General features: G+C 43.0%; 1 protein-coding gene across 1 annotated transcript in view; it reads right to left on the reverse strand.

The window, feature by feature from the left end:
• UQCRC2 (ubiquinol-cytochrome c reductase core protein 2) overlaps window positions 1-27,874 on the reverse strand; it is a 43,112-nt gene that overhangs the window by 8,303 nt on the left and 6,935 nt on the right. The window contains exons 2-8 of the mRNA XM_085885387.1: window positions 23,404-23,487; window positions 13,667-13,816; window positions 12,286-12,350; window positions 7,875-7,931; window positions 3,936-4,060; window positions 3,632-3,729; window positions 3,439-3,496 (exon numbers count right to left, since the gene is read on the reverse strand). Coding sequence (XP_085741513.1) covers window positions 3,439-3,496; window positions 3,632-3,729; window positions 3,936-4,060; window positions 7,875-7,931; window positions 12,286-12,350; window positions 13,667-13,816; window positions 23,404-23,487 — 637 coding nt within the window. The remainder of the gene's footprint in view (window positions 1-3,438; window positions 3,497-3,631; window positions 3,730-3,935; window positions 4,061-7,874; window positions 7,932-12,285; window positions 12,351-13,666; window positions 13,817-23,403; window positions 23,488-27,874) is intronic.

Genomic DNA, 27,874 nt, shown 5'->3' on the forward strand with positions numbered 1-27,874 from the left:
ACAAAATACAATGACAGGAGTGAAATGATATGCAAAAATGGCTTCAGAAAACTAGAGTTTTCAAAGAGCACTCGAGTTTACCTCACACAGTCTTGAGAAAAAGGACATGGGAAGGGTCTTGTAAACTCTTACTTTGATATCTGCACAAAACGAATAGCGATAGGCACCACCATATTTGTCTGAATGCTGAATCTCACAGTTACTTTGCCCTCAGGGCATGAGACGATATGAATGCTGGATCTCAGTCACTCTGCTATCAGGGTACGAGATGGCACAAATACAGGGCGTCTCAAAAGTCACCTTGGGATTTAGAAATTAAATAACATTTGTTTTATGAATAGTTTATGATTATTTTTACACCAAAAGAAAAATTACAAAATGGAGATAAATTTTCTTTATGAAAAATGATGCAGCTTAGATGTCCTCCATTTTCGGCTTCGCAGAGATGGGCTCTTTCGACAGCATTTTCCATAACAGCGGACAATAACTCTGGCTGCAGCCCTCAAATTTCTGTACAAATGTTGTCCTTGAGCTGCTGAATTGTATGGGGCTTATTGATGTTTCCACGCTCCTTTGGGTAACCCCAAAGAAAATAATTGGGAGGCGTCAAATCACGAGAACGTGATGGCCAAGAAATTTCTGAATTTCGCGAAATTATTCGGTGTCCAAAAATTTGCCTTAGAAGCTCCACCGTGGCTCGTGCCATGTGGGCAGTGGCTCCATCTTGTTGAAACCACATCTCAGGTTTATCCTTCACTGCAGGACGCACAAAATTCGAGCATGGCTCGATACCGCTCATTCGTGACCGTCGTTGCACTGCCATTCTCATTTTCAAAAATATAAGGGGCGATAATCCTGACGTTACACCACACCAGACAGTGCATTTAAGAGGATGCAACTCACGTTGATGAATAGCCCTAGGATTCTCTAATCCCCAGAACCTACAGTTCTGCTTATTCACAAAACCGTTCAAATGGAAATGAGCTTCATCGCTCGTAATCAGTTGATGAACAAATTCGTTTTCTTCATTGACCAACCTCTGAATTTGGACTGAGTAATTTAAACGTTGTGATCAGTCTGATCAGTCCGTTTTAACTTTTTCACCAACTGCACTTTGTATGGTTACAGGTGCAAATCCTTTCTTAGTATGCGATAGTGACATCCGAGACATCCCCAACTGGTCAGAACATCTGCGGATCGATGTTTCTGGTTCTTCTTGAACACTGTCCAGTACACGTTCACTATTAATCTGTGAACGGACTGAACATGGTCTTCCAGATCGTGGCAAGTCACTTACTGATCCATATTGCTGAAAACGTTGAATCAACCAACGAATCATGAAATCTGAAGGTGGTTTTCCGGCATTGAAGTGACGGCAGTATGCTCTTTGGGTGAGAATAATTGATCGATGAAATTTGAAATAAAATTCCACAATTTTGGATCTTTGTTCAGTTGTGAATTTTTCCATGGGTAATTTCCAAATGTTAATCTAAATTCTGAAAAGAAAATAAAAGCAAATCATTAAAAAACAAATGTTATTTAATTTCTAAATCCCAAGGTGACTTTTGGGACACCCTGTATTTTTCCAAGTGCAGCGAGTCCCCTGACTTACTGACGTCTGGCTTGCGAATGCCCGCACATACGAACAACTGTCAATAAGAAATAACTTTATGGTGGTCTACCTTGCGTACATTCTTTCAGACGTATGAACTGAACAGACGTAGTAATACATAGCATAGCTCACTTCGCGCATCAAGTACAGTGTGGGTAGGGGTTCGTTTGTTAGCTTTCCCTGTCATTTCAGTTCATCTGGTGTGCTGTATCGGTGTTATTACTGTACTCCCGCATATCTGTTGACATTATTTGACCTGTAGTCAAGGCAGATAAACGCAAAAGTGATGTGAAAGGTGGCGTCCCTTCGAAGAAGTGTAACACCATTACAATGGAAATCAAGCTGGATATTATACGTCTGGGCACCATCATCATGGACAGGCAGTGAATCCTCCACCACATGAAGGGTTCTATCCCAATGCAATCTACCATAATAGCAAAGAGGGGTTCAGTGAATGCTGATGGAAAAACTTGCCGTTTCGTTGGAAGACCAAAATCAGTGTTGTGTGCTGCTTACTTAGCCTTATGGAAATTCAAGAAAAGGCTTACAGTCTTTTTGCAGAGTTAAAGGTCAAATGTGACCGGGATGGCGAAGGTTCCAGTAAAAGTGAAAAAAAAAAATTGGCTTGTCGAGGGTGGTTCGATCGTTTTAAAGCATAAGCAAATTTGCATGATATTAAATCGAGTGGGGAGGCTGCTAGTACTGACATTGAGGCAGCAAGTGATTTCATCAATGTGTTAGTTGAAATAATATGGGATTAAGGGGGTTGGGGGATACTCTCAGTACCCAGCCCATTCACCACCCTTGCCTTCCTCCTCTCAGTTGTACACCACTTCTCCTCCCTCCCAGTACTGTACATTAAATGCCTTTTTTTCTCTCTCTCTTTTGTGGTTCGATTGCATCATTTACTGTTGTATTTTATACATACATTATTGTTACATAAAGGTAGTTTAATAATGGTAAAAACGCAAGGGAAAATGATTTTATTTGTATGAAGTAACTTGGTAGGATACAGGTACACATATTATAAGGTTGTCGGCAGCTTCTTCCGATTTGCATACCAGTCGACTTACAAATGGACTTCAGGAACGTAACGCATTCGTAAGTCAGAAACTCCCTGTACTGCAAAATGGAGAGTTTTTGAAAGTGCCAAGAAGGCTATTTGTGTTCTGCAGTGTTCAAGTATATAATTCAATTGAAATAAAACAAAAGGTTACATTGGCTGAAGAATTTTTTTTCTAAAAACCTTTTTTCAGAACGTTACCACCGTTGATGGTCTTTTACACCACCTTATCTAACACGTTACATTAGTTCTTTGTGCCTGTTATTTGTGTCCATTTTGACATCCATAAAAACAGTAAGTTTCGTGTTTGAAATGATTTTCAATTTTGTTTGACTGCCAGACAGAGAGACAGACTGACTAGAAAAATGACCTTACTCCTCTGTATGCATGCGTACTCAGGAAGAGATTTCAGACATTTTGCCAAATTCAGAGCAAAAGTACTGCGAAACTGTAGGTTCGTGTTCAGAATTATGCTTTCCAGTGTTCAAAATACAGAATTAAATTTAAAGTAGTTCCTTAAATTGCAGACCGATGTCTGTCAACAGATAAATGAGGTGAACTAATTGCTTAACCCTGCTTTTCACTTCGCACGCAAGGTGTAAATATGACAGAGTATATTTGTGCATCACAAAAAAAACCTGCATGTCCAAGAAAGGGAATGGAAGGCACAAGCGAATGCACACAGCAAGGTCAACATCAAAATAAGAAAATTACATATCCATTTTATCCACTCAAAGTATGCAGTAAAGGTAAGCAAACCCACCGATGCCAACGACAGCCAGGCGAGAACTTGTGATATGATTATGGATAAAATCCATCATCTACAGAAATAAATGCAAGAAGAAAAACAATTGAACATGACAGTCTTAAAAACAAACAAACTAATTGAGAATGTGTCCGTTTCACATCTGTTATCTGAAACAAGGCTGCAGTGTTAGGAGTGTGTGCAAACACACCATGTCTTGAGTGAATTTCTCCATCATGAAGTCGGGACAGAAGAGAGAATTTCTTAGAGCGTTCTTGTAGGCAATCATGTGCAAATCTTCTAAAACAGCTATCATTGGGCAAAGGAAAACAAAATACAAGATCAACAATGGATGAATACGATTCCTTGAAAACTTCTACATTCCTGATTCAAAGATTTCATTTAAAACCTCTACATTCCAGATTCTAAGGATTGCTTTCAAATCTCCACATTTCTGTTCCAAAGGAGCAAAGGGGATGAATCAATGGTTAAGAAGCTGACAGACTGAGTGGTACCCATGTGTGTCGAGTGCAGAGCAATGGATTTCTCCAGTCGCATGCGATGATGAAGGTCTTGCAGCTCCCAAGGATAGAAAAGAGGCTCTGCCAAGATTCCACCAAGAATATTCGCCAGATCATTGCTGCAATGAATAATGGGACAATAAAGTTTGATTTTCTCTTCATTAAACATATGATATACAAAGGTTGCAACAGATGAACAAAAACACAAATGCACCACAGCATGTACAAAGGAGAATGTGCAACAATAAAAGGGATCGAGATGTCAGCGAATGCAGAAAAGCAGAATTCTGTTGTTAAGCCATCAGGGGATGAAATAAAAGGCCATTTCTCATATATATATATATATATATATATATATATATATATATATATATATATATATATATATATATATATATATATATATATATATATATATATATATATATATATATATATATATATATATATATATATATATATATATTCGCAAACCACCATTCAGGGCCCGTAGGTGAGATAACTCTAAGTACATGTGTAGTTAGCCCCAAACCCGTTGTTTAGAGGGAATTTATGTAATTAATTCGGGCTGCGACGCTTTGAGATAGCCGTTTTTCTGTTCTATCTTTATTTTGAACCAACCACGTCTCAACCGCCATCACACAACAACCACCTTAACCACCACACCAGCCATCGTCACCAACTACAACCATGCTCCAACCCTCAGACAACAACAACAACGCCAACAGCCATGACCTTTACCTTCACAACTCAATCCCGCAAACATCGCATCACCATCATTCCCAAACGGAACCATAACCATCAAACCACCACCGATAAACCCTCCACCACCCTCACCTCTCTCCTTCTACAGCCATTCCCGCACCACCTGTGACCACTGAGCGTCGGGCTGTCTTGGGCTCGTTCAAGATACGCACCGAGCCGCGAGTGTAAATAGCAGCCTTTCCGAGGGAGAATTCGGATCAAGAACGCTACACGCCCACTTCTGATCCGTCCAATTAGCAAGCGCGGAGCGGCTTGACCCCACCTCCAGGCGCGTCTGTGTGAAATCGATATATGCAAATTCTAGGATCAGGGGAGGTTCACGCCCACTTTTCCTCCGTCCAATTGGCGAGCGTGGCTCCGCCCCCAAGGTCATCCTGATCCGGAAATTTGCATATTGTTTTCTCCTGCCGGCCTATAAAACGGCGAGCGCAAGGCAAATCGTGGCAGAGTGTGGCGGCGGCAGAGTGTGGCAGCGGCAGAGTGTGGCAGCGGCAGAGTGAGTCGAGTCATCGGTGTGGCAGAGAGTGGAGTCGGGTGGCGAAGGCATCGAGTTGGGTTCTGCAGTCGGCTGAGGAGAGTTGCGGGAAGAGGCAAAGGAGCTCGGGTCCGAGGCGAGAAGGACGGCGGTCGGCGACGAGGTCGCGGTGTGAGATCGCTCGTCGCGGGACCCAAGCCAGCCAGCCATTCTCCTCCCCCAGGGCATCAACAATTCCCCCTTTTCCCCGTGCTGAGATAGTGCAACAAGGGGGCCCCGTTCCCACCCCACTCCAAACATCGTGCCAACGAAACCCGCCAAGGAGCACGGAGTCAGGGCACAGCCACGCGGCCACATCTGCGGCTCGTCCGCCAACGCGTCACGCGGACGCGGGTAGGACCCCCCCCCCCAGTCTCGCGGACCTGGCCGCTCCTTCAGGTCACGCGCGCATATTGGCCTACAGGCCCGTCTTCCCCCTTGTCTATGAGGGTGGCTTCTTTCCTTTGCTTTTGAGTAAATGTGTGTTGGCGCCGTCTGTAAAGTAGAACTGTACAAGTGTTGCTGTGTGTGCGCGTAGTCGGTAGTAACTCTGCGTCGTTGTTTCTTTGGTTTTAAACTGCTACATGTGCATTTTGACTGTTTGGCTGTATATGTGTGCTTTCCGTGTGTCGCGTAATAAATGTGCATTGTGTGAACTGTTTTCCCGTTTCGCTTCGTCTTTTCTTCTTTGACCCTCCATCCTGCTTCACGTAAAGGGTTCGTAGTGGGCTTAATACGCCCGATAATTAATCGGAACCGTCGAGGCCGACGATAACACCGCTCGGTTATCACTGTAGCATGGAACGGATCGCTTAAGCGGTTTGTGTCCGGAGTCGGCCTGTGGCGTGGTGCGATCGCCCGATCGACCATTCGCGCAGGTACTTACGTAGATCGAATTTGGCGAGCGACCCTATCCTGTGCGGGTGGGCAATTGGCACAATCGTGGTGAGGTTAAACCCTCACCCGTGACTAGCTCCCGGCGTTGGTCCGAGAGGGTCACGACTGAATTGTCCGTTCCGGTGGGCGAGGCGGCCGCCATTCGAGTCGAACGGCCGATCGCACGCGAATTCGCAACAATATATATATATATATATATATATATATATATATATATATATATATATATATATATATATATACATATATATATATATATATATATATATATATATATATATATATATATATATATATATATATATATATATATATATATATATATATATATATATATATATATATATATATATATACATATATATATACATACATACACGCACGGTGGCAGATATATGAGAATTACATGAAATTGAACTTAAATGAACTTTTAACACAATATTAACTTTGCTTGCTTGCTCATGCACAACATCACAGTACAATATAGGCTAACTGCCAACATTATTTTAATCATCAACACAATGACAATGTCGAGCAAAGCTTATACAGGTAACTCGCTACAAATCTGGGATTCTGAAATCTGGTTTTACCTGAAAAATGCCAACTTTTCAAGCTAAAACTATAACTTTGAGATTTAGGTGAAAAAAATTAATGAAATAAATATAAAACGTTTAAAAAAATACTATATATATTCCCACCTCCCAAGTTAGGGTGGCACCATGGGTGGCATGGTGGCAGGGATTTATATATTTTCATTTAGACGCTTTCCAACGGTTCTGTGATATTTGCCCGGGTATCAGCTTCAATGTCTATCGGCACACAAAATTACCGTGCTTCCTCATGGTCTCGGGTCGCTCACCTGCATTTTAAAAATTGGTTTATATTTTCATATACGGATGTTTTCCGATTGTTCTGCAATATTTTTTGTTGGCTGTATCGACTTCGATGTCCAAGGGCACAAAAAATTTCAGCTTTCTACGTCACCCGGAAGATACCGATCTTTAATATCAGTCAGTCACTCAATGGTTGGAAAGAGTTCAACATATTACTAGCAGGGTGTGCTGAGACATTGTGTAAGCATACAAACCATGCTTTCCCATCATCTTGGATTGCTCACCTGCATTTGTTTTGTTTTTTTTTTGTTTTATTTACATTTTCATTTACGGATGTTGTCCAACGATTGTGATTTTTTTCCCAGTGTATCGGCTTTGATGTCTGTCAGCACACAAAATTAGTGCTTCCCCACTGTTTCAGGTTGCTCACCTGTGTCTTTTTCATTATTTATTTATCTTTTCAGTTAAAGATGCTTTCCAACGGTTCTGTGATTTTTTCCTGGTGTAATAACTTTGATATCTGTCGGCAAGCAAAATTTCAGCTTACTACGTCATCCGGAAGGTACTGAACTTTAATATCAGTCAGTGAGTGGTTAGAAAAAGCTTTATATATTAGATACTAGCAGGGGTACCCAACGTTGCCCGGTCTATTTTTGTGGGAGCCTAAAACACTTCCCTTCAACTTAGGAATGGTGTTGGGGATCATTGAATATTCCCTTTCACGTGGCTACAAAGGCTTACGCACTGTATAGCAATTTTAAAACAGCCCATCACGGTCGCCTGCCCAACTCACTATCCCGTGAGATTTGCGGAAACCCCCGTGGAATTGCAACTATCAATTGCGTCCATGACTATGAGACCTGAAACCAAGAGATCGCAAAATCACTTTCACGCCAAGCCCATAGTGAATGAAAAAATACTTGCATGTGGTCTCGGAGGACATTAATCGAATACACTGTGTACTCTCTCGTGCTGGTGATGCTGCAAAGACAACACAGCTAGGTATTATTTAAAAAACAAAAAAAACATGGCGGCTCTGATGAGTCAAACATCAGTGTTGTGGGAAAGGTCACAGATGTTGCAATAAGTTCAGATGAGGAAGCAGGATGTATAGTAGGAAGTGACAATTAACCTAATCAATGCACATTACAGATAAGAGGCTAAAAATAAATATATATCATTTTAATGAACTCTTTCTTTTTCGTTAAAAAGCAATGAGCACCAGGTGGGAATGACAGCTTCTAAAAGTACAAAAACCAGCTGTCTGCGATAAAGTAGACCAAGACTGGTATCCTTCCATGAGAGTGAAATGTTTTTGATCATCACTGCCTGTGGATTAAAAAAACCAAAAAAAACCCAACTTGGTTTTTTTTCTGGGAAGAGCGCATACCGCCGCCAAGCAATGCCTGATCCACGAGAACATAATCGGGCCCATTACATTTTTGAAATATCATGCTAAGCAGTACGATATCGTTTTTGGCCCGATCTCTCAATGGTGAAGAATCACTTTTAAAATTGCAGAAGTCTGATCTGGATCTGGATCTTCACCAAAAGCTAATCAGTTCATCCTTGTCACACACCCAACCTGTCCACCAATATGAGAGCAATTCTATATGAATGTCAACCAGAGAGGTGCTTTTGAAAATTACATGGATAGTGCCTTGTTTCGTATCAGTCGTTAGCAAATTTAATCTGGTATGAATGCATGTGGTTTAATATTAAAACCTGCACACAAGGAGTGGAAAAAGGCAAATTCAATTTACCCCCTCCCACTCTAAAAAACAAAAACACAAATTACAAAGATAGGATATCTCCTGCAATGAAATCTATATTTTACAAAAGCAGGTCGATCAAAGTATCAGATGTTGTTGATATGATCTTATTTTGTGAACAAAGCAAGAAAAAATAAATAAATCTCATTTGTACATTTTTGAAATCTCGGTCAGCGTTTAAAATTAAGTGGTTTTGCCAGTTCTCAGTCTGTTACTAATTAAACGCATTAAGTTTTTCCACACAACGAGGCATTGCGACAATTTTTTTAAACCAAAGATTCTCCAAATCCACAGTAGGCTTACTCTAATAACGGCAGTTTAATCCACTAAATATTCTTCTCAGAGGAGCAAAGGTATGGTAACAGACTGACAATTCCGGTAACAGACTGACAAAGCTGCACGGACAGACTTCAACAAATTTGTATACAGACTGAACAGCACAGAAGCTGAGTTTACCCTCCAACCAAAATAGTACAAAAAAGAAAGAAGCTTATGTTGTTTGGGGGGGGGGGCAAGAAATCTTGTCAACTTCCTTTTGAAATGCATCTTGGGACGGAAAATGTCCTGATCAACTTCAGAAGCAATCACTGGAAAGAGCTAAAAAAATATTGAGGTAAATAGGTGTCAATATTCAGTGTCAGTTAAATAGTGCCTTTTTAAAATACACTGAAACCCATGCTGTCTATATGCATGTATAAGTGGTGTGTGGGGACATCTTGTGTAAACAGTCACAGTGTTGAAGGATCGGATAAGCGTCTGACGTATTTGAAGTAAACGTCTGTTGAGGGATTTCATTTTTCATTGCACTATATGGCCTCGGCATTGATGTTAATCAGGATTTGACATGTACATCCAATTGCCCAGGTTTTATAACCTTTACATGCACTGTACTTTGTACCAGTTTAGTTTGTAAGAACATTTTTATTACTTCCAGCCCAATTTTTGGGTGTGTAATTTTGCGTAGAATCATTTTTAAAAACAGGTTGTAATGTTTTTTTTTTTTAAGTTTACAAAGATGTCACTTACTGCAGCCGAGAAGCAGTGCCAGTACTGTGAACGCCTGAATGGGAAGGGAAAGCATGAATAAAGGAAAAGGACAGACTCCGTAGGAGACGTGGAAGAAGTAACAGACACTTCTCAAAGTACATGTGTAAGTTGCATGAAAATACATGCCTAATGCTGAAAAGTTTGCATGAGAAAGGTGTACCTGTCCAAACTGAATTTTGATATTTCATTGAACAGATAGTTTGTGACCAGGAGGCTGAGGACTGCATTGCTTGGCAAATGTTCTCATCGGCCAAAAGTTAATTCCTCGAGTCCAAATGATGAAATTGCTGGTGAAAATGTGGCTTGTGGGTGTTGAAATGCAAGTGGGTGTTGTAAGGGGTTGCTTCAAAAGTAGAGATGCAAGGAACTGTTCTTGACGGCTTCAGTGAACTGAAATATGTAACCGATTCATTCTTGGACCACACATTTGTGAAAAGGAAGCAGCAGAGTTTTTTTTTTTTCAAAAGTTTGATGGAGGGCTCAGCATTGGCGGATGATGAAATACCAATACAGATGGACTTTGCTGAAAATTATGAATTCGAGGATTTCAATCTGGATGAGATTGAAGGACTGGATGTAATCCAGTCTGCCAATTGGGCAAGAAAGCAAATTACTGTTTTTACAGTGGTTGGTGGCTTGGAACAAAAAGCTTGTTGTTGAAAAAAAAAAAAAGAGAAGTCATTTTCTCTGGTAACAGAATACCTTGGACATGACAAGTATGCAGTATACACCTTTTTAAACATAATTCTTGAAAATCTCAAGGAACAAGTGAATTTCAATCAGGTACATTTCTTCTCAGACAGTGCTGCCAGCCAGTTTAAGCAGAAATCCCTATTTTGAAACCTCACCTACCTTAAAAGGAATGGTATCACTGCACACTGGCCCTTGTTTTCCCCACATCACATGACAAGGGTGCAGTCTGATGGGGAAGGTATGGAGGTTAAAATGATGGCTTGGCTGGAGGTGCTGTCTGGGCTGGACTTATTCAAAATGCAGCAGAATTTGTTGAGTTTGCTAATGGCAAGGCCACCAATATAAATGTCCTACATGTTCCTGAATCTGCTATTTCTCGAGGCAAACGAGCTCGCTGAAAAGTGGAGGACTCTTCTGGCTGTTGCTGGAACTCAGAAGCTGCATTCTGTCTTGGCGGTCGATGTCAATAAAATTACGTTTGCAAAACATTCAGAGTGCATCGTGGGAGCGTCACATCTTTAATGCTCCGAATGCTAGCGCTACCAGTAATAAACTATCTGGCAATGTTGTACATCTGTCTCCCTGCAGGTGGTCAGGATTTAGCTGGCAAAGTAGCTCTCAATGTTGAAAGCCATGCTGTATATGATGACCAGTTTCACATTGGTTGAGTATGATCAATCACAGAAGGAAACTCCAAGGTAGCAGAAATGAAATTTTTGAAAGAGATATTCCAAGGGTCATTCAATTGGCCTTCAAGCAATGCAAAATAACATGGCCCATCTTTTCATATTCTATGGACCAATCCAGCTCAACGGGTATGGACATGTCAGCATTCCTGACCTCAATGCCATCAAAAGAGCCTACCGAAAAGAAAAGGGCAGGTGTCTAAAACAGAATCCATATCCTAACACTACCACTTGAAAACATGCGAGTTAAAATTGTTACCATTTGAATTATTGTTCATTTTAAAGTTACATGGATCTCATTCGAACTATCAAAACTGATGGAAATGTCTCGTTTAAATTTTGCTGTTTTGCGGATGTGCTGTGATTGTGTTTCATTGTGGGTAGTAAGTCATGGATCCTTTTGCATACAGGCCAGTGTTCCAGTGGACAAATGAATTGGGGGAAGGTCTGGTCTTCTCTCGGACTTGCTGTAAAATTCATTTAGTAACAAAGCTCGTTAATAAAACTCAGCAAAATAAAGTTTTTGTTCCTTTTAACTTGTTTTCAAAAGCTGTCAGTCTGTTACCGTGATGCCAGTCTGTTGGCCTGGAGTCTACCAGACTTAGACCAATTGAATGCGATACCCTTTATACTGCAGAACTGGTCTTACTTTACAAAATAACATTGCACTTTTTCGGCCTGGGATATAAACTTTTCACCCAAAGCATATAATGTCTTTGAAGTTGGTTGCACAAACATCAGACTGTTACTTTGGTAATTAGTGAATAAATGCACCATAATTAGTTAGGCAAACTCTGAGAAATAGTGTCTATGTCTGTCTGTCTATATATATATATATATATATATATATATATATATATATATATATATATATATATATATATATATATATATATATATATATATATATATATATATATATATATATATATATATATATATATATATATATATAACAAAAAAAAATCTGGAAATTTCAGAGACCCAGATTTTAGGGTCTGTTAACTTCCAAATTTCCCTCTGATTTGTCAGTCCGTTGCTTGCACAATTTCCCATTATAGGCATTCCCAGCGAACAAAAAGATCCAAAAATAATCCAGGAAAGCGTTTATGTACATTTTGGTTGCATCGTACTCACTCGAGGTTTCCGCCAACCTTTTCAATGCACCGTCGGATCTTAAACGTGCTTGTTCTTCGATTTGTCTGCGAAGACAAACAAGCAGCAGATATCAACAACCATTCAAAACAATCACTCATTCTCACTTGCAATCAATATCCTAACTCTTTTCTGCTTTCCTTATCGATTTGATCAAGCACTTATGTCAGCAACAACTTTCACAAAAAGCAAGAAGACATTTACATTGTGGTTGCCAAGCACAAACATGCACAAAAAGCTCAGGGTCCAGTTCGGGTTCCAGTTTGGCAGTGGTTCTGTTCAGGGTCCAGTTCGGTGGTTCAGTTAAGCAATAGTTCGGTTTGGAAAAGTGTGCTCGGTACCGTCGGCGGCAGAAGAGCTTGGGACGCTCAGGCGGCAATGAAGAGACATCCTGTGAAGACAGCCCCAGAGATAGTGGCATTGGACAAAACACCCATGTGTGAGGAGGGCACGTGGCCTGGACACGATGCTTCCAGACCCATCAATGCCCACAGAGAACTCTGCTATTGTTAGCCTCCCTGAGCGGACGTCACACAGGCATCGTGTGGGGGTTCAGGTTTTAATTATTCGTCTTATCATTCCACCTTTGTCTTTATTATTTGTCATGCGAGTGAGTTATCTCTCCAAAGAGAAGTGAATTCTTGCAGAAAGTTTTCTGGAAGGCTCATTCGGCTGCACATGGAACGGTTTGAGGGTTGTGGAGTAGTGGCTGAAACCCAAATCCTATCTTAGTTCTTCCTGATGACTCCATCTTTGCTCGTTACTTCTTCGGGTTCCCTCTTGATCTTCCATTTGATCAAGATATATGCCAGAAGCCGATCAAGATATTGTGCGTGCGGGTTTCTTTTAATAGAGATTTCTACAAAATAATTATTGCGATAAGTCTTTTTCTCAAATTCTTTCCTTTCAATTTATAACCTCCACCACCAAAAATGGACAGGGGTTATGGTTTAACCTCTGTTGGTTTGTCTGTCTGAGCAGGATAACTGAAAATGTTATGGATGGATTCAGATGAAATTTGGTGGATGAATTGGGTAGTTGACAAGGCCATGCCGATTAGATTTTGATTAAGGTCCAGAACCAGATCCGGTCCATCAGTGGGATAAAAAATATAAACTGTTCAGCCTGGATCACTCTACTGAGTGAGGTTCTTGGTGTAAATGACAAACATTACAAGGTTTGCATTCACATCTGATTATTTAGCTCATGAGGCTGGTTAATCATCATGAATCAGGTTAAATCCCAATTACCAGGTTGATTTGTCCACCATCTACTCATGTTGAGTCTTAGCTCTTTAAATATACAAGTAAATGAAAATTAAACATATGAATCAAGCAAATCGATGTTTTAAGGGTTTTCTTACCAGGAAAGCACTGGCACGAAGGCAATGCGTACTGCCAAGCAGGCTCAGATCCTCGTGCCGGCTGCCAGCTGCGACGACGGCTGACAAGTTCGCTATAGGTGAGTGGTTCTCCAGTGCTGCAATCACTGTGCCATTGGACATACGTGACACCTGCCATGACATCACCTTGTCACATAATATGTTTTGGCAGGGCTAACGGTCAACCATCGCTTAGCAGCTGGACTCTGGATGTACTATTTGTCAAGTGGATTTGATAATACATATCAGGCAGTGGTTTTTTAAAAAGTTCTTAAAAAGATAATTATTTTCTACAGTATAGCTAAACCCAGCTTTAAGCAAAGCTAAAGCTATCAATGGGGTTAGTGGAATGTCTCAACATTTTAGTTGGTCCTGACATGCTCAACTATCACCCTGGAACTCTATACACTTCAGTACTTATAAAACTGATAACTGGGAAAGAGGGGTTACCATCACGTTTTATAATTCCACACATTAGCAAAATACAGGGTGTCCGAAAATGGACAGAATGTACAAAAAGAACGTTGAATCGTTTTGTTGTTATTCGAGATACTGACATAAATTTGATACGACTACATGGATTAGACTTGCAAGTTTTCGTTTATTTAATTTTTTATGGTATCATTTAGATATTCTCGCATTATGAATAAACTTATGCATGTCATCCGTCATTCACAATAGTCAATCCAAATCGGCATTCAAATTCTGAGAAAACATTTTCCAACACAACTGCAGGGATGGGTGACACAGCATAAACTGGAGGGGCACTCGGGAGAGCGTATACCTCTGCCACACAATGCCTGACCCAGGAGAACATATCTAGCCCAATACATTTATGAAATATCATGCTATACAGTAGTATATCGTTTTTAGCCCTCTCTCTCATCTCAATGGTAAAGAATCACTTTAAAAATAAATAATTCTCGTATCCAGATCAGGATTCAGATCTTCACCAAAATTGAATCAATTTCTTCCTTGCCACACCCCAACCTGTCTACCAAGTTTCGTCCGAATCCGTCCACAACTGAGATATAGTGCTGCATATCGTTTTTGGCCCTATCTCTCAATGGTGAAGAATCACTCAAAATTTCTAGTAGTTGGATCCAGATCTTCACCAAAATCAAATCAATTCTTCCTCGTCACACACCCAACCTGTCCCACCAAGTTTCATCAGAATCTGTCCACAACTTTTTGAGATATCGTGCTATATATCAGTTTCGCCCTATCTCTCAATGGTGAAGAATCACTGAAAAAAATTATAGTAGTCGGATTCAGATCTGGATATTCATCAAACTTGAATCAAACTGTTATGGTCGCACACCCAACCTGCCCACCAAATTTCATCCGAATCAGTTCACAACCTTTTGAGATATCCTGCACACAAACAGACAAACAAGCAGTCATAGACTGGTACTTACGAAAATCGTCAACTTGACCTCTGACCTTGTCTAATAAAAGCTGTCTCTCGAGAAGGTAGCGACACAAACCAGAAGTTTCTACGATGATTCTGTACCAAACCATCAAAAATCGAATTTTGACCTCACTGTGACCTTGACCTTTGACCGATTTTGACCAAAATCTAATCAGCACTAGCCATCTCCCTCCTGAATCACGTGGTGTAATTTGACATTGGTAGCTTCTTCCGTTCTCGAGTTATCGTGCCTACAAACAAACACACAAACAGATGACGGAAGTCATCAATATACTTACAAAATCTAAAGATTTCGTAAGTAACAAACCGACAGCTAGACAGGGGTGAAAACATAACCTCCTTCATCTTCGGTGATGGAAGTAACAAATAAATCATAATTAAAATAAATTAATAAAGATCACATTTGAATTACATATCCCAAACCCTAAAATTTACCCAAACAGCAATGATCTGAAATCAAATTAATATGAAAACATACATCTTGTGGTTACTTTCTGTCAAGGAAACGGATTCTGACCATATTTAGAAGATTCAGCAGCTCATTACCTCCACCACCGAAGGTGGAAAATTATGTTTTCACCCCCATCTGTGAGCAGTATATCTCAAATGGTTATGGACGAATACTGATGAAATTTGGAGGACAAGTTCGGTGTGTGACAAGGACACACTGATTATATTTTGGTGAAGATACGGACCTGGATCCGGCAACGAGAATTTTTTTACGTGATTCTTCACCATTGAGGGATAGGTCCAACAACGATATACAACACGATATCTCAAAAAGTTGGGGATGGATTCGGACGAAACTTGGTGTACACGGGTGTGTGACAAGGACGAATTGATTCCACTTTGGTGAGGATGCAGATCCAGATCCAGAAAGGAGAATTATTTCATTGTTTAAGTGATTCCTCACAATTGAGAGATTGAGATGGGGCCAAAACCGACATATACAGTGCGTATAGAAAGTCTACACTCCCTTTCAAAATTTTCACCTTTTGTTGCCTTTCAGCCAAGAATTAAATTGAATCAAGTCAGACTTTTTCCACCTTTATATACACATCAGAACCCACAACTTCCAAGTGAAAAAAAAATTCGGAATTTTTTTTCAGCAAATTAATGAAAAATAGGAAACGAGAATATCACGGTTGGATTAGTGTCCACTCCCCCGTTAATACTTGTTGGAAGCACCTTTAACAGCAATTACAGCTGTGAGTCTTTGGGATAGGTCTCTCCCAACTTTGCACACCTTGATTGGGCAATATTTTCCCATTCTTCTGCAAAAAACTGTTCAAGCTCAGTCAAGTTGCATGGGGAGGGAGCATTGATGGACAGTAATCTTCATGTCATGGCACAGATATTTGATTGGGGCTCTGACTGAGCCCCTCAAGGACATTTATCTTTTTGTTCCTTAACCACTCCAGTGTAGATTTTGTTGTGTGCTTTGGGTCGTTGGGATTATAAGTCTCTGGTGGTGGTGGATTTACCAAGGGGGGCTTTGCCTCGTGTCGGGGTGGGGTATGTGTAAATTCTTGATATAAATGTTACCGTGTAACGCACCTGGTGGTGGTGGCAGAGGTTATTACAATTTCCTATTTTACCTGGGCAACGTTGAGGTTAAAGCACTCTTCGCATGGGTAAATTTGTCCTCCTGAACATTTTCCCTCTCATACCCCCCCCCTTCCCCAAAACAAACAAACAAACAAAGGAGCCTGTCAAAGCCTGTCATCGTGTGTGAGACATTTCTAGTAGGAAGGGGCATTTCAATTCAGACATTTCCAACCTGGCCTCCAAAACCAGTCACCAACTGGGAATCCTCCGTCGTGCAAAGTCCTTCCACGGCCCAGCTGAGCTCCTGATCACATACAAAGCTTTCGTCCACCTGATCACATACAAAGCTTTCGTCCACAGCCTGATGGAGTACTGCTCTCCCCTCTGGGCTGGTGCTCCTGCCTCTCACCTTTGTCAGCTTCACGCTGTGGAAAACAAGGCATTTCGGATCATTGGTATCTCCCGTAGTGAGGCTGAGTCTTTGGGCCTCTCACTCTCACCGCAGGCAGGTCGGTGGTCCTTGTCTTCTCCAGTCTCCTCTCTGGTCTCGCCCCCCTGCTCTGTCTGCGATATGTCCCCCCTCCACCCCATATTTCCATAGGGCGCTCAAGGTCCACCAGCAACCCCCTTCTAGTAAAAATACCAAAATCACGACTCACCTCCACCCTTTCATTTTTTCATTTTCCCACCCTTGGAATAAACTCCCACACTCTCTTCAATCCCATTCTTCCCTCCAGGTCTTATCTCCCCCATCCAAAAGCTCAATCTTTTCTACCCCCATTAATCCACCCCAAACCCACCTTCAAATTCCCTGCTTTTCCTTCCTGAAAGTCCCTGTAGTGTCCATATTGTATACCCCGTGTTGCCCACCACATCCCTCTCCCTTCCACAGATCTCTTAATGTCCCTGTTCACCACTGTTTTGTCCTTTCCTCTCCCGCCCCTCTTGTCTCCTGCCCCCCCCCTTGTTGTGCATTGTGTGTTTGCTCTCATATGAGCCTCGACAAGGTATCCAAAAAAAACAAACTGAAAGGTGAACTTCAATCCCAATTTCAGCTTTCTTGCAGGAGGCAGCAGGTTTTCCTCTTAGATTTTTCTGTATTTTGCTTCATCTATTTTCTCTTCTATCCTGACAAGTGCCCCAGTCCCTGCTGATGAGAAAAAAAAAAATCTCCATAACATGATGCTGCCACGACCATGCTTCAGAGTCGGGAAGTTGTTCTTTGGGTGATGTGCTCTATTTTGCGCCAAACGTAACATTTTGAATTTCGGCCAAAAAGTTCCATCGCAGTTTCTTCTTCAAGTCATGGGGAGTTGATGACATGAATCAAATTTCAATGTTTTTCCTTGAAAAGTTTCAGAGAAAATGATGGCTATTTATTCCTTTAATCTAATATGACTGTTATATCACATGACCTATGACATCACAGTTAGCAATAAAATCTTCTCCGTGGGGAAAACCTCCTATGTTTATAGTATTGCATCAATCGGACAAGTGGTTGCAGAGAAAAACATTTCAAAGTGAAAATATAGACACAGAGACAAGAGCAATCGTCTTGAATCCCCTTTGGGGTGAGACGAATAAGCACAATCATGACATGGACAATAACCACATACTTATTTGACACAAATATTCCCCTTAAGGTGCAGTAATGATCTGCACACACAAAAATTGTAGGCCGATGTTGCAATAGCGGAATGGAGTAGCCATTTCCACTTACATTATACATGTAGCAAATAAAAGGGTATGTGACCCTCGGTCAGTAAACTTACGTACATCTATAACTAACTGAAGAACCTAACGTTGCCCATGGAAATTCAATGGATAGGGACAGTATTTAAATATTTCCTGCATGACAATAACAAATAATATTACTCGATCACTCCCATGCAAAAACCCAGGCAGTGTATAAGCAACATACTCACTCAAGGCCTGACCATGGAGGTGTTACAATAAACCTGTGTAAAGCAATCTTTTTTAATAACAGGCGACCGTGTAAACACTATAGTAATTAAATGTGTTGTTGACAACAAATTACTACAACCTCAACATACAATCTTCACAATACAGATTACTCGATCACTCCAAGGAAGAAAAAAAAACAAAAAAAAAAACAAAAAACAAAAAAACAAAACGCAGGCCGTATTTAAGTACAAGACCCGATTGAGGCCTGAAGGCCAATTATCTGGTTTTACCCGGGGTCATTTTTTTTTTTGATCCAAACATAGCTGTCAACCTTCTGGATGAAAGAGGAGGTCATGCAAAGTTTGGTTGCACTGGTTCACGCAGGCTCCGAATGCATAAATGAACAAAAAAAACAAACACAAACCTTCTTCTTTATATATTATACTAAACACTACTACTATAAAAAAAGTGCTCCTTCGTGCCACCTCACTGGAGAGAGGGGTGAAACTTGGACTGTGCATGCACATTTGCCTGAAAATTGCTCCTGCTCCACCTCATCTTGGTGAGCAGAGGAATGGAGTGGAGTATCCATCAAGCAAGCAAACTTGGTTGTGTATATATATATATATATATATATATATATATATATATATATATATATATATATATATATATATATATATATATATATATATATATATATATATATATATATATATATATAGTTACGGCTGTGGAAATTCGCAGAGCACCATATAGGTCCTGAGATCAGTTATGCGGATAAGTTTGTGTCCAGATAGATTTCCCCACCGTTGCCTAATGGGAATTATTCGTGTAACAGGTCTGTGAATCTTCAGTTAGCCGTTTTTCTTTTACTTTCGTTATTTTGGACCAACCACAACGCCAACCACCACCACCTTCGTGTCAACCGCCCAACCACACCACCCTCACGACCACCACAAACGCCAGCATCAACCATCTCCACAACATCGCCTCACCACCTTCTCCACACCCGCATTTCAACGACCACACCACTACTTCCACAACCACACCACATCAAATAACGTCTCTGCCATGGATGCTCGTCGGGAAAGGAAACGGAGGCAACGGTAGGAAAACCCGTTGCCCCCGCGGAGTGCGGGCAGAACCACAGCGCCGAGGAGAGAAGTTCCGATAGCGCTGGGATTTCCCCTCTGCCCTTTTCTTGCTTTCCCGTGTGCTGGGACGGGGGAGGGGTGAATCGGGCGAGGGGTCAAAGTTGAGGTAAAGGAGGGGCCTGATTTTGGGCGAAAATGCCCACGCGCGCTCCGAGGGGAGGGGCGACGCGCCATGGGTATAAAGGACGAGCTGAGAAGGTCTGGCGGTTGTTGAGAGTCTCTGTCTCGGTATTTTTCTTGGAGCTGAGGAGAGGGTCGCGGTCGGTGGCTCTCGAGGTGGTTGTCAAGTTGGGTCTGCTGAGGGTCAGTCAGCCAGTCTGTGGAGTGTCTGTCGGGGTTCGGGGAGCCTGGAGCCTGAAGTCAGTGGCGAAGCTGAGGAGAGCGGAGGAGACGCAAGCACGGCCAAGCCTGCTGTTCCGCGCGGAGCTGCGTATTTGTGTTCGGGACGTGGATAGAGCCGGAGAGAGCTCGCCCACCAGCACTGAACGGTCTGAGGTGAAGGTAACCTGCGCTGCCTCTTGGAGCTCCTTCGGTCCTCAAAGCTCAATGACATAAAGACCCCGAGTGGTCCAGTCTACCCCCTCGTCTTTGAGGGGTTTTTTTCCTTGCTTTTCTTTGTATGAAAGTTGTGGCGCCAAGTCCGTCAAGTAGAATTGTATAAGTAACTACATAATAGATAAACGGTCGTAGTTCCTTTGCATTGTGTTTGGCTGTATAATTGCATGCGTGCTTCCCCCATTCATTGCATGACTGCTTATGTGTTGTTTGGAAATAAATGTGCTTCTTTAAATGCTGACCTGTTCGTCACGTCATTTTCCCCAATTGAACTGCCATCTTGCCCTCGGAATATAGTGGGCTTTTAAATAGCCGAAAATAGAATCGGGTCCAGCGAGGCCTCACGATAATACCCTGCTCGGTTATCCAAAAACGGAGCGAGCTGCTTAAGCGGCTCGTGTCCAAGCAGGCCTTGCAGAGGTACAATCTCTCGGTAATCTACCCGCGCGAATAATTAGGAAAATCGATTATTTGGCGATCGGACCCTGTAGCACGGGTAGAGTGCAGACAAGGTTGTGGTGTGCTTGGAGCACACCCGTGACTGGTTTTCGGCATTGTTCCGGAAAATCGCGACTGAATTGTCCGTCCGGTGGGCGTACGGCCGCGATTCGGATAAAAGCGGCTGTCCGCACGCCGGCGGGCGAGAATTCATAACAATATATATTGTTATAGATATGGAAACCATATGCATTCAACATACAGATGTCCCAAAAGTCAGTTATGTCGTTAAGTTTGTGTGTCGTCAGATCCCCTTCCTTTTGTCAAGTGAGAGAATCAAAGCCGTGCGTTGCGATTTCTTTTAGTTAGGTTATTAGATCTAACAAGCCATCTCACAACCATCCCATCTGCATGACCCCTCGGCCCATCACGATCCACCACCAACCAGCTGCCTTCTTGCATCCTGACGTGCCAAGGCAAGATCTCGTGGTTCCGGTTTCTCGGCTCCCACAAACGTTGTAACTCTTTCACGACGACCTTTGCAACATTGATACTGTTGCTCGACAAGTACGAACAAGCGTGGAAGAGTGGGTGGGGTTCCCTGGCAGGGGCCGAAACCCTGCCCAGGAAGGGCGAGTCCATGGGAGCCTGCCCAATCAGGGCGGGGAGTGAGGTCTGTTCGAGCGAGCCCCGCCCCGTTGAGGGAGGTCCATAAATTCCCGAGAACTCTCTGAGGGGTGGGTTTTTTGGGGGGATTGCTACGAAGGGGTTGTTACGAAGGTTGTTCGGAGGTTTTCAACTGGGGTTGTTGTTGAGCGTGCAGTTCTTTTGAAGCGGGGGGTTGAGCAGAAAGTCGTGAAGGCGGTGAACGTGTCTCTGCTGGCCCTCTACAAGGAAAGGAAAGAGTGACCCTGACCCCACTCCGTGGACCCCGCTATTTACCACCTGAGCTCCGCCACAAATCACGAGTCCCACACGTGCGACTGGGGACCAAACCAACGACCTTTGTCTGGTGCCGCATCACGGAGCACCCCCTTATGCCGACAGTCAGGTACCCAGCCAGACTCTGACCCCCAGCTCTTCTCTCTCCTCGGCTGCGAGGGTCCAATAAAGAACTCTGGGTTCATTTTCGTGTGTGTGTGTGTGTGTGTGTGTGTGTGTGTGTGTGTGTGTGTGTGTGTGTGTGTGTGTGTGTGTGTGTGTGTGTGTGTGTGTGTGTGTGTGTGTGTGTGTGTGTGTGTGTGTGTGTGTGCCCGTCTTTAAGTGGAATTGAATAAGTGTTTTTGGATCATTGTAAATATTCCTTGCTTGCATATTCGTGCAAAGTCTTGCTTTGTGTCTTCATTTACTGTAAATAAATCATCACAGAAATAGCTTAGAACCTCTCCAAATGGCAGATCCACAACCCTGGTCACAGGTCCACATCAGTGGATTACTCAACATAAATAGACCCACAACCTCAAAATAGTGTCCAGACAGTCAGTCAACACAGCAATGCATAATCTTCATTCAAACTTATTTAATTACTACTTTTATTTAAAGTATTACTACATATGACCAACTTTAATCATATACCACTTTATATGATAATAAATTAAGCGAGAAACACTTTACCTTTTTGGCATGTCCATTACACAGCAACTCCATCTAACCATAGACTCTCACCGTCATTCAAATATTCAAACCATCATCAATAACCGATTTTAACAAGCTGCACTGCGTATCCAAGCAACCACCAACAAATAATATTCATGCATATTTATAATTTATTTTACAAGCCTGGTGTTGGCGTAGCAGCTTGGGATCCAAAAGGTCCTGAGTTCAAGTCCCGTTGGCCGCTTGAATTAATACACACCAGGAGGTTGACTCAGCCTGTCATCCTTCCGAGGTCGGCGAAATGAGTACCAGTGCACTGGGCCAGGTGTATGCCCCGGTTAGTATAGGCGTACCATATCCCTGTGTCGTAAGAGGCGACCAGGGTTGCGTCAGGAAGGGAATCCGGAGTAAAAACTAAGCCAAATCACTATGCGGATCATATGGATGACCCCTAACGGGAGCAGCCGAAAGAAGAAGAAGAAATCATCACAGAAATGTTCCCAGTCCGTTTCCATCCCTTCTTGCATTGGTCCAGAATGGTTTGGATCTGAGTTTAGGCGGGGTTTTATCCCTGGTAATCGGACAATTGTAGCCAGGGCGTCCTGGGCAGGCCCGCTCGACTGCATCCAAGCCGAAAAGGTTGGTGGCAGAGTGGTAGTCGGTAGGTGTAATTTTACCACTGCTGGGAGAGTGAATCCGGTTCGGCCAGGCGTTCCGAGGGCGTGGATCCCCGGTAGCTGAGACCGCGTGGTTACTTAGGTACATTGGATATAGACAAAATAACCCTACGCCACGCGGTCGAGATATTGGTGTTCCACATCGGTTAAACGACCCGCTGGCTCGCGGAGTTATCCGAGTAACGGCCTACAATTCCGGGGAGTTTGGTGGGAGACGACACAAGCTTTCCCCACCAAGTGGTCGTTCTCGCCACCAGACCCCCGGCCCACAACAATATATATATATATATATATATATATATATATATATATATATATATATATATATATATATATATATATATATATATATATATATATATGGATTTGTAAAGAGCCATCAAAGTAGCTTTAACGAGTAGTGTATCAAACCTTCAACTCTGGAGGAGGCAGAATCTGCTGGTTTGACTCCCGTCCATCCTCAGTCGCCAAAGCAGGTCCACTTGCATACTTTCTCTACAACACAAACAAGAAAAGTACATCTTTTACAAATAATCACTCATTGTCAACCATAAATACAAGCAAGAGAGAAATTCAAGCAACCAGTACACCTGCTCCCGATGGGAATGGCCTTGGGAGGGGGGGGGAGGGTCATGTTATCCTCCTCTCTAGGGTATATAGATTACAGTAGATCGAGTCTCGGATGTTTCGGTCTGTGTGGTTGGGGGTGGGGGGGGTGGCGTGATAAGGAAATAATGTCTCAAGAAGGTCGGGTTTCCTCCCTTTCAGTTTCGTGTTAAACAGCAGTTGTGACTGTTTAAAAAAGTTATCATCAGTGTTTGTGGTTTATAATCTTTATACTTCCGGTAGAGGCACCCCACAAAACGCCATCATAAGCTATTTATACACGTTAACACAGCATTTGCCCAAAGAGGAAAAAAAACTTCGGGAGGGAGATATTATTAGTACTGCAAGACCCCATCATTTGCGGGGGATATATTCTTTAAAAATGCTGTGAATGTCAGGCATTGTTTCAAAGGGTTCCGGGTTTGGATTCCGGTTCCGGGTTTGGAACGTCAACAGGTCTCCTTCAGGGCTCTCTGCTGACGATCTCAAAGTTAAGTTTCCGGTCGTTATCTGTCCCGTTTTAACTGTTTATTCTCTCACTTACATGTTACTGTGCGTTCCTAGTTCGGTTTTGTTTCAAAAATCGTGCTATTTTGTGAGATTTTGTCGACTTTGTCATACCGGACGCTTGAGGCCAACCCTTGAGGTTTTGATCCGATCGTGTTTTGTTTTTTTTCCCCATAACCTTCAATTTCTATCTTCCCCACTTTCTTAACGTCCCCCATCCCTCCCAATTAATCACTCTTTCTTATCTTAAATTAAAAAAAAACTCAATCTTTCTCCTTCCTCACTCACGACTCTCGATTCTTCTTCTTCTTCATCTTTTTCCTCTTCTTCTTCTTCTTCTTCTCTTCATCTCATCTTATTCTTCTTCTCCTTCCTCAATTTTTCTACAACACTTACATGACCTAATCTGTTGAAAACTCTCTCAAACATTAATAATAATAATAAAAACGATATCTTATCATGCTTAATCTTCCTCTTTCACACGTGTGGTACTCTTTACTGTATCATAATGCACTACTCTGCTATTATTTAAACAGACTGCTGTCAATTCGACCTCTCCTTCATACCTTGCCTAAAAAATGCAACCGTTACAGCGTTTCTTCTCTCCATTCTCTGAATTCGCCTTTATTGCATCCAACAAGAATTGTGTTAAATCGCATCGATAACCTAAAACTTTAAAAAACCCCAGTTTGCTATGAATGTTTGCTTTCCATCAACCATTCTTTTTTTCCAACTTCAGTGCCAACTAACCCCTCTCACCCCTCACTCTCAAAGCAACCATCCCACTCTTCTCCCTCCAAGCCTCCTTCTCACCTTTCTCCCACCATTCATCCCCCTCACTCATCTTTCTCAAAGTTGCCCCCCCCTTCTCATCCACAAAGCTGCCTCCTTCCACTGCCCTCTCACCTCCTTCTCTTCACTCCACCTCCTCAAATCCTCAACTGCCTTCTTCCCCCTCTCTTGTCGCCCCTCTCCCCGATAGCCTTTTCTCCTCTTCACCTGGCCCCCTCCACTAGCTATTCTGCAAACCCCCACACTCTTTCAACAACCCTCCTTACCTACCCCCTCATCCCTTGTTCGACCCTCCCCCTCCCCCCCCACCAAATGCTCCTCCCTTCCCTCTTCATTAAAAGTGTGGACCTCAAATATCCGGGGCCTTCGCTCAAACTTTTCAGATCTTTCCATACAGGTTGCTACTGACAAACCAGACATAATCTGTCTGATAAACTTTCCTCCCCCAAGACGTGTCCACCTCCCAAGTATCTCTCCCTGGTGACTCCCTCCTCCGGTATGACAGACCTGAGCCTCGTCCTGGTGGAGGAGTTACTCTCTTCATCAAAGACTCTATTCCTCACTCTCCATGCACTGCCCTCACTCCCCCACACCCCCAGGAATACCTCTGGCTACAGCTTCGCCTCCACTCCAACCTCATGTTTATATGTGTACTGTACCGTCCACCTAACAGTGATGACTCCATCTACACCTCACTATCCGAAAACATGGACCAACTTCTATCTTCTCATCCGAACTCTCTCTTCCTCATATGTGGCGACATCAATTGTTATAATGCCAGTTGGCTAGGTGTGGGTATCTCTCTCACCTGTCATGGCACCTCAGCAAAAGCTTTCTGCGACTCATTGGGACTGACTCAATCGGTCAACTTCCCTACCCGGATCTCAACCAATGGTACTCCATCTCTTCTGGATCTGATTTTGACAAATTTCCCTGACAATATCTGTTGCTGTTCCTCCGCTCCAATCGGTTCTTCTGACCACGTCCTTGTCAAAGTGGACATCTCTCTAGCTATTATCAGAGAACCACCTCACCGCCGTCGAGTCTGGCATTTCACTCAAGCAGACTGGCAGGGTCTCCAAGCAGTCCTCAAACTTATAGACTGGTCTGCCATCACTACTTTCTCTAACATCAACTCATCCTGGGAATTCTTTCAAAGGAACTTGCTCTCCCTCATGCACAGATTTATCCCCTCTCGTCTTCAGTTGTCCTACCCTTCCTCCCGCCCTTGGTTCACTGAAGCTTGTGGTGAGGCAGTTGTCCTGAAACAACTTGCCTTTGCCTCATGGAAAGCAAACCCAACTGAGGGCAATCTCAGTTCCTTCCATAAAGCTCGGAACAAGTGTGTATCTACCCTCAGGAGAGCCAGAAAACAACATCTTTCTCATCTCAAGTCTGAACTCTCAAACCTCTCTCCCTCCTCAAAATCCTGGTGGTGTCTAATTAAATCTGTTTCTGGTGTATGTTCCCCCTCCATCCCTCCCTTACCTCAAAAGGCCGCACTGCTGATACCGCACATGAAAAAGCTGAATGCCTAAACTCGGTGTTTGCAGCTAACTCTTGTGTCCAAAAGCCATCGCTTTCTCTCCCCACCTTACCCAGTCGCACCCAACTGTCCCTGGACTCTGTGTCCTTTTCTCCTGACAAGGTGGAGAGCTTGCTGTCAAACCTCGACTCAGATTCTGCAACCGGTCCAGACGGCATCAGCCCACGTGTCCTCAAAGCCTGCTCTTGCCCCCCCCCCCCCCAATCTCTCTGTTCTATTCACCCTCGAATTTGCTCAAGGTCATCTGCCATCTGCTTGGAAATCAGCAAACATCACTGCCCTGCACAAAAAGGTGCAAAAACAGATCCCTGTAACTACAGACCAATCAGCCTTCTCCCAATCATCAGCAAGGTTATGGAATCCATCATCACTTCAGACATCAAATCCTTCCTCTTCTCCAATGGCTTGATTTCTGATCATCAATTTGGTTTCAGACCAGGTCACTCTACCCTGGATATGCTGCTTCTGCTTTCCCAACAATGGATGGAGGTCCTCAATGCCAGACAGTAAATCCGAGCCGTATCCCTGGACATATCACGTGCTTTTGACACATTCGGCACCCTGCCCTGCTCACCAAACTCTCTTCCTATGGTATCCAAGGCCATCTCCACTCATGGCTCGCAGACTTCCTCTCCTGTCGCAGTCACCGTGTGGCCCTAAATGGAGTTCTTTCATCCCCTCTTCCTGTCCAGGCTGGAGTTCCTCAAGGTAGCGTTCTGGGCCCTGTTCTTTTTCTTGTTTTCATCAATGATCTCTCCGACTCTCTGGAAAATCCTCTATATCTCTTTGCTGATGACTCCACCCTCTGCCGTACCATCGGTTATCCCTCAGACCGGCAAGCAGCAGCTTCTTCGCTCACTGCAGATCTGGATAAAATCACAAACTGGTTTAATACATGGAACATGTCTTTCAATCCAGACAAATCTCACACTCTCACTACGTCTCTTTGAAAGGACCGTTTAGAACCCCCCCCCCCCCAAACTACTTTCTCAACAATCCTCTGGAAGAAGTCCTTTCTTTCAAGCTTCTGGGTCTCACTATCTGCCATGACCTTTCCTGGGAAAGCCACATTTCAAACCTCACCTCCAAAGCCAGTCGCCGACTGGGAATCCTCCGTCGTGCAAAGTCCTTCCTCGGCCCACCTGAGCTCCTGACAACTTACAAAGCTTTTGTCCGCAGCCTGATGGAGTACTGCTCTCCCCTCTGGGCTGGTGCTCCTGCCTCCCACCTTTCTCGGCTTCACGCTGTAGAAACCAAGGCATTTCGGATCATTGGCATCTCCCGCAATGAGGCTGAGTCTTTGGGCCTCTCACTCATTCACCGCAGGTTGGTCGGTGGTCTTTCTGTCTTCCACCGTCTTCTCTCCAGCCTTGCCCCCCCCTCCCCCACCCTGCTCTCTCTGCAATTTGTCCCCACCACATTTCCGCAGGG

The sequence above is a fragment of the Eptatretus burgeri genome, chromosome 6, assembly GCF_056783735.1.
Source record: "Eptatretus burgeri isolate ZD-2024b chromosome 6, Ebu_testis_v1, whole genome shotgun sequence".
NCBI lineage: Eukaryota > Metazoa > Chordata > Myxini > Myxiniformes > Myxinidae > Eptatretus > Eptatretus burgeri.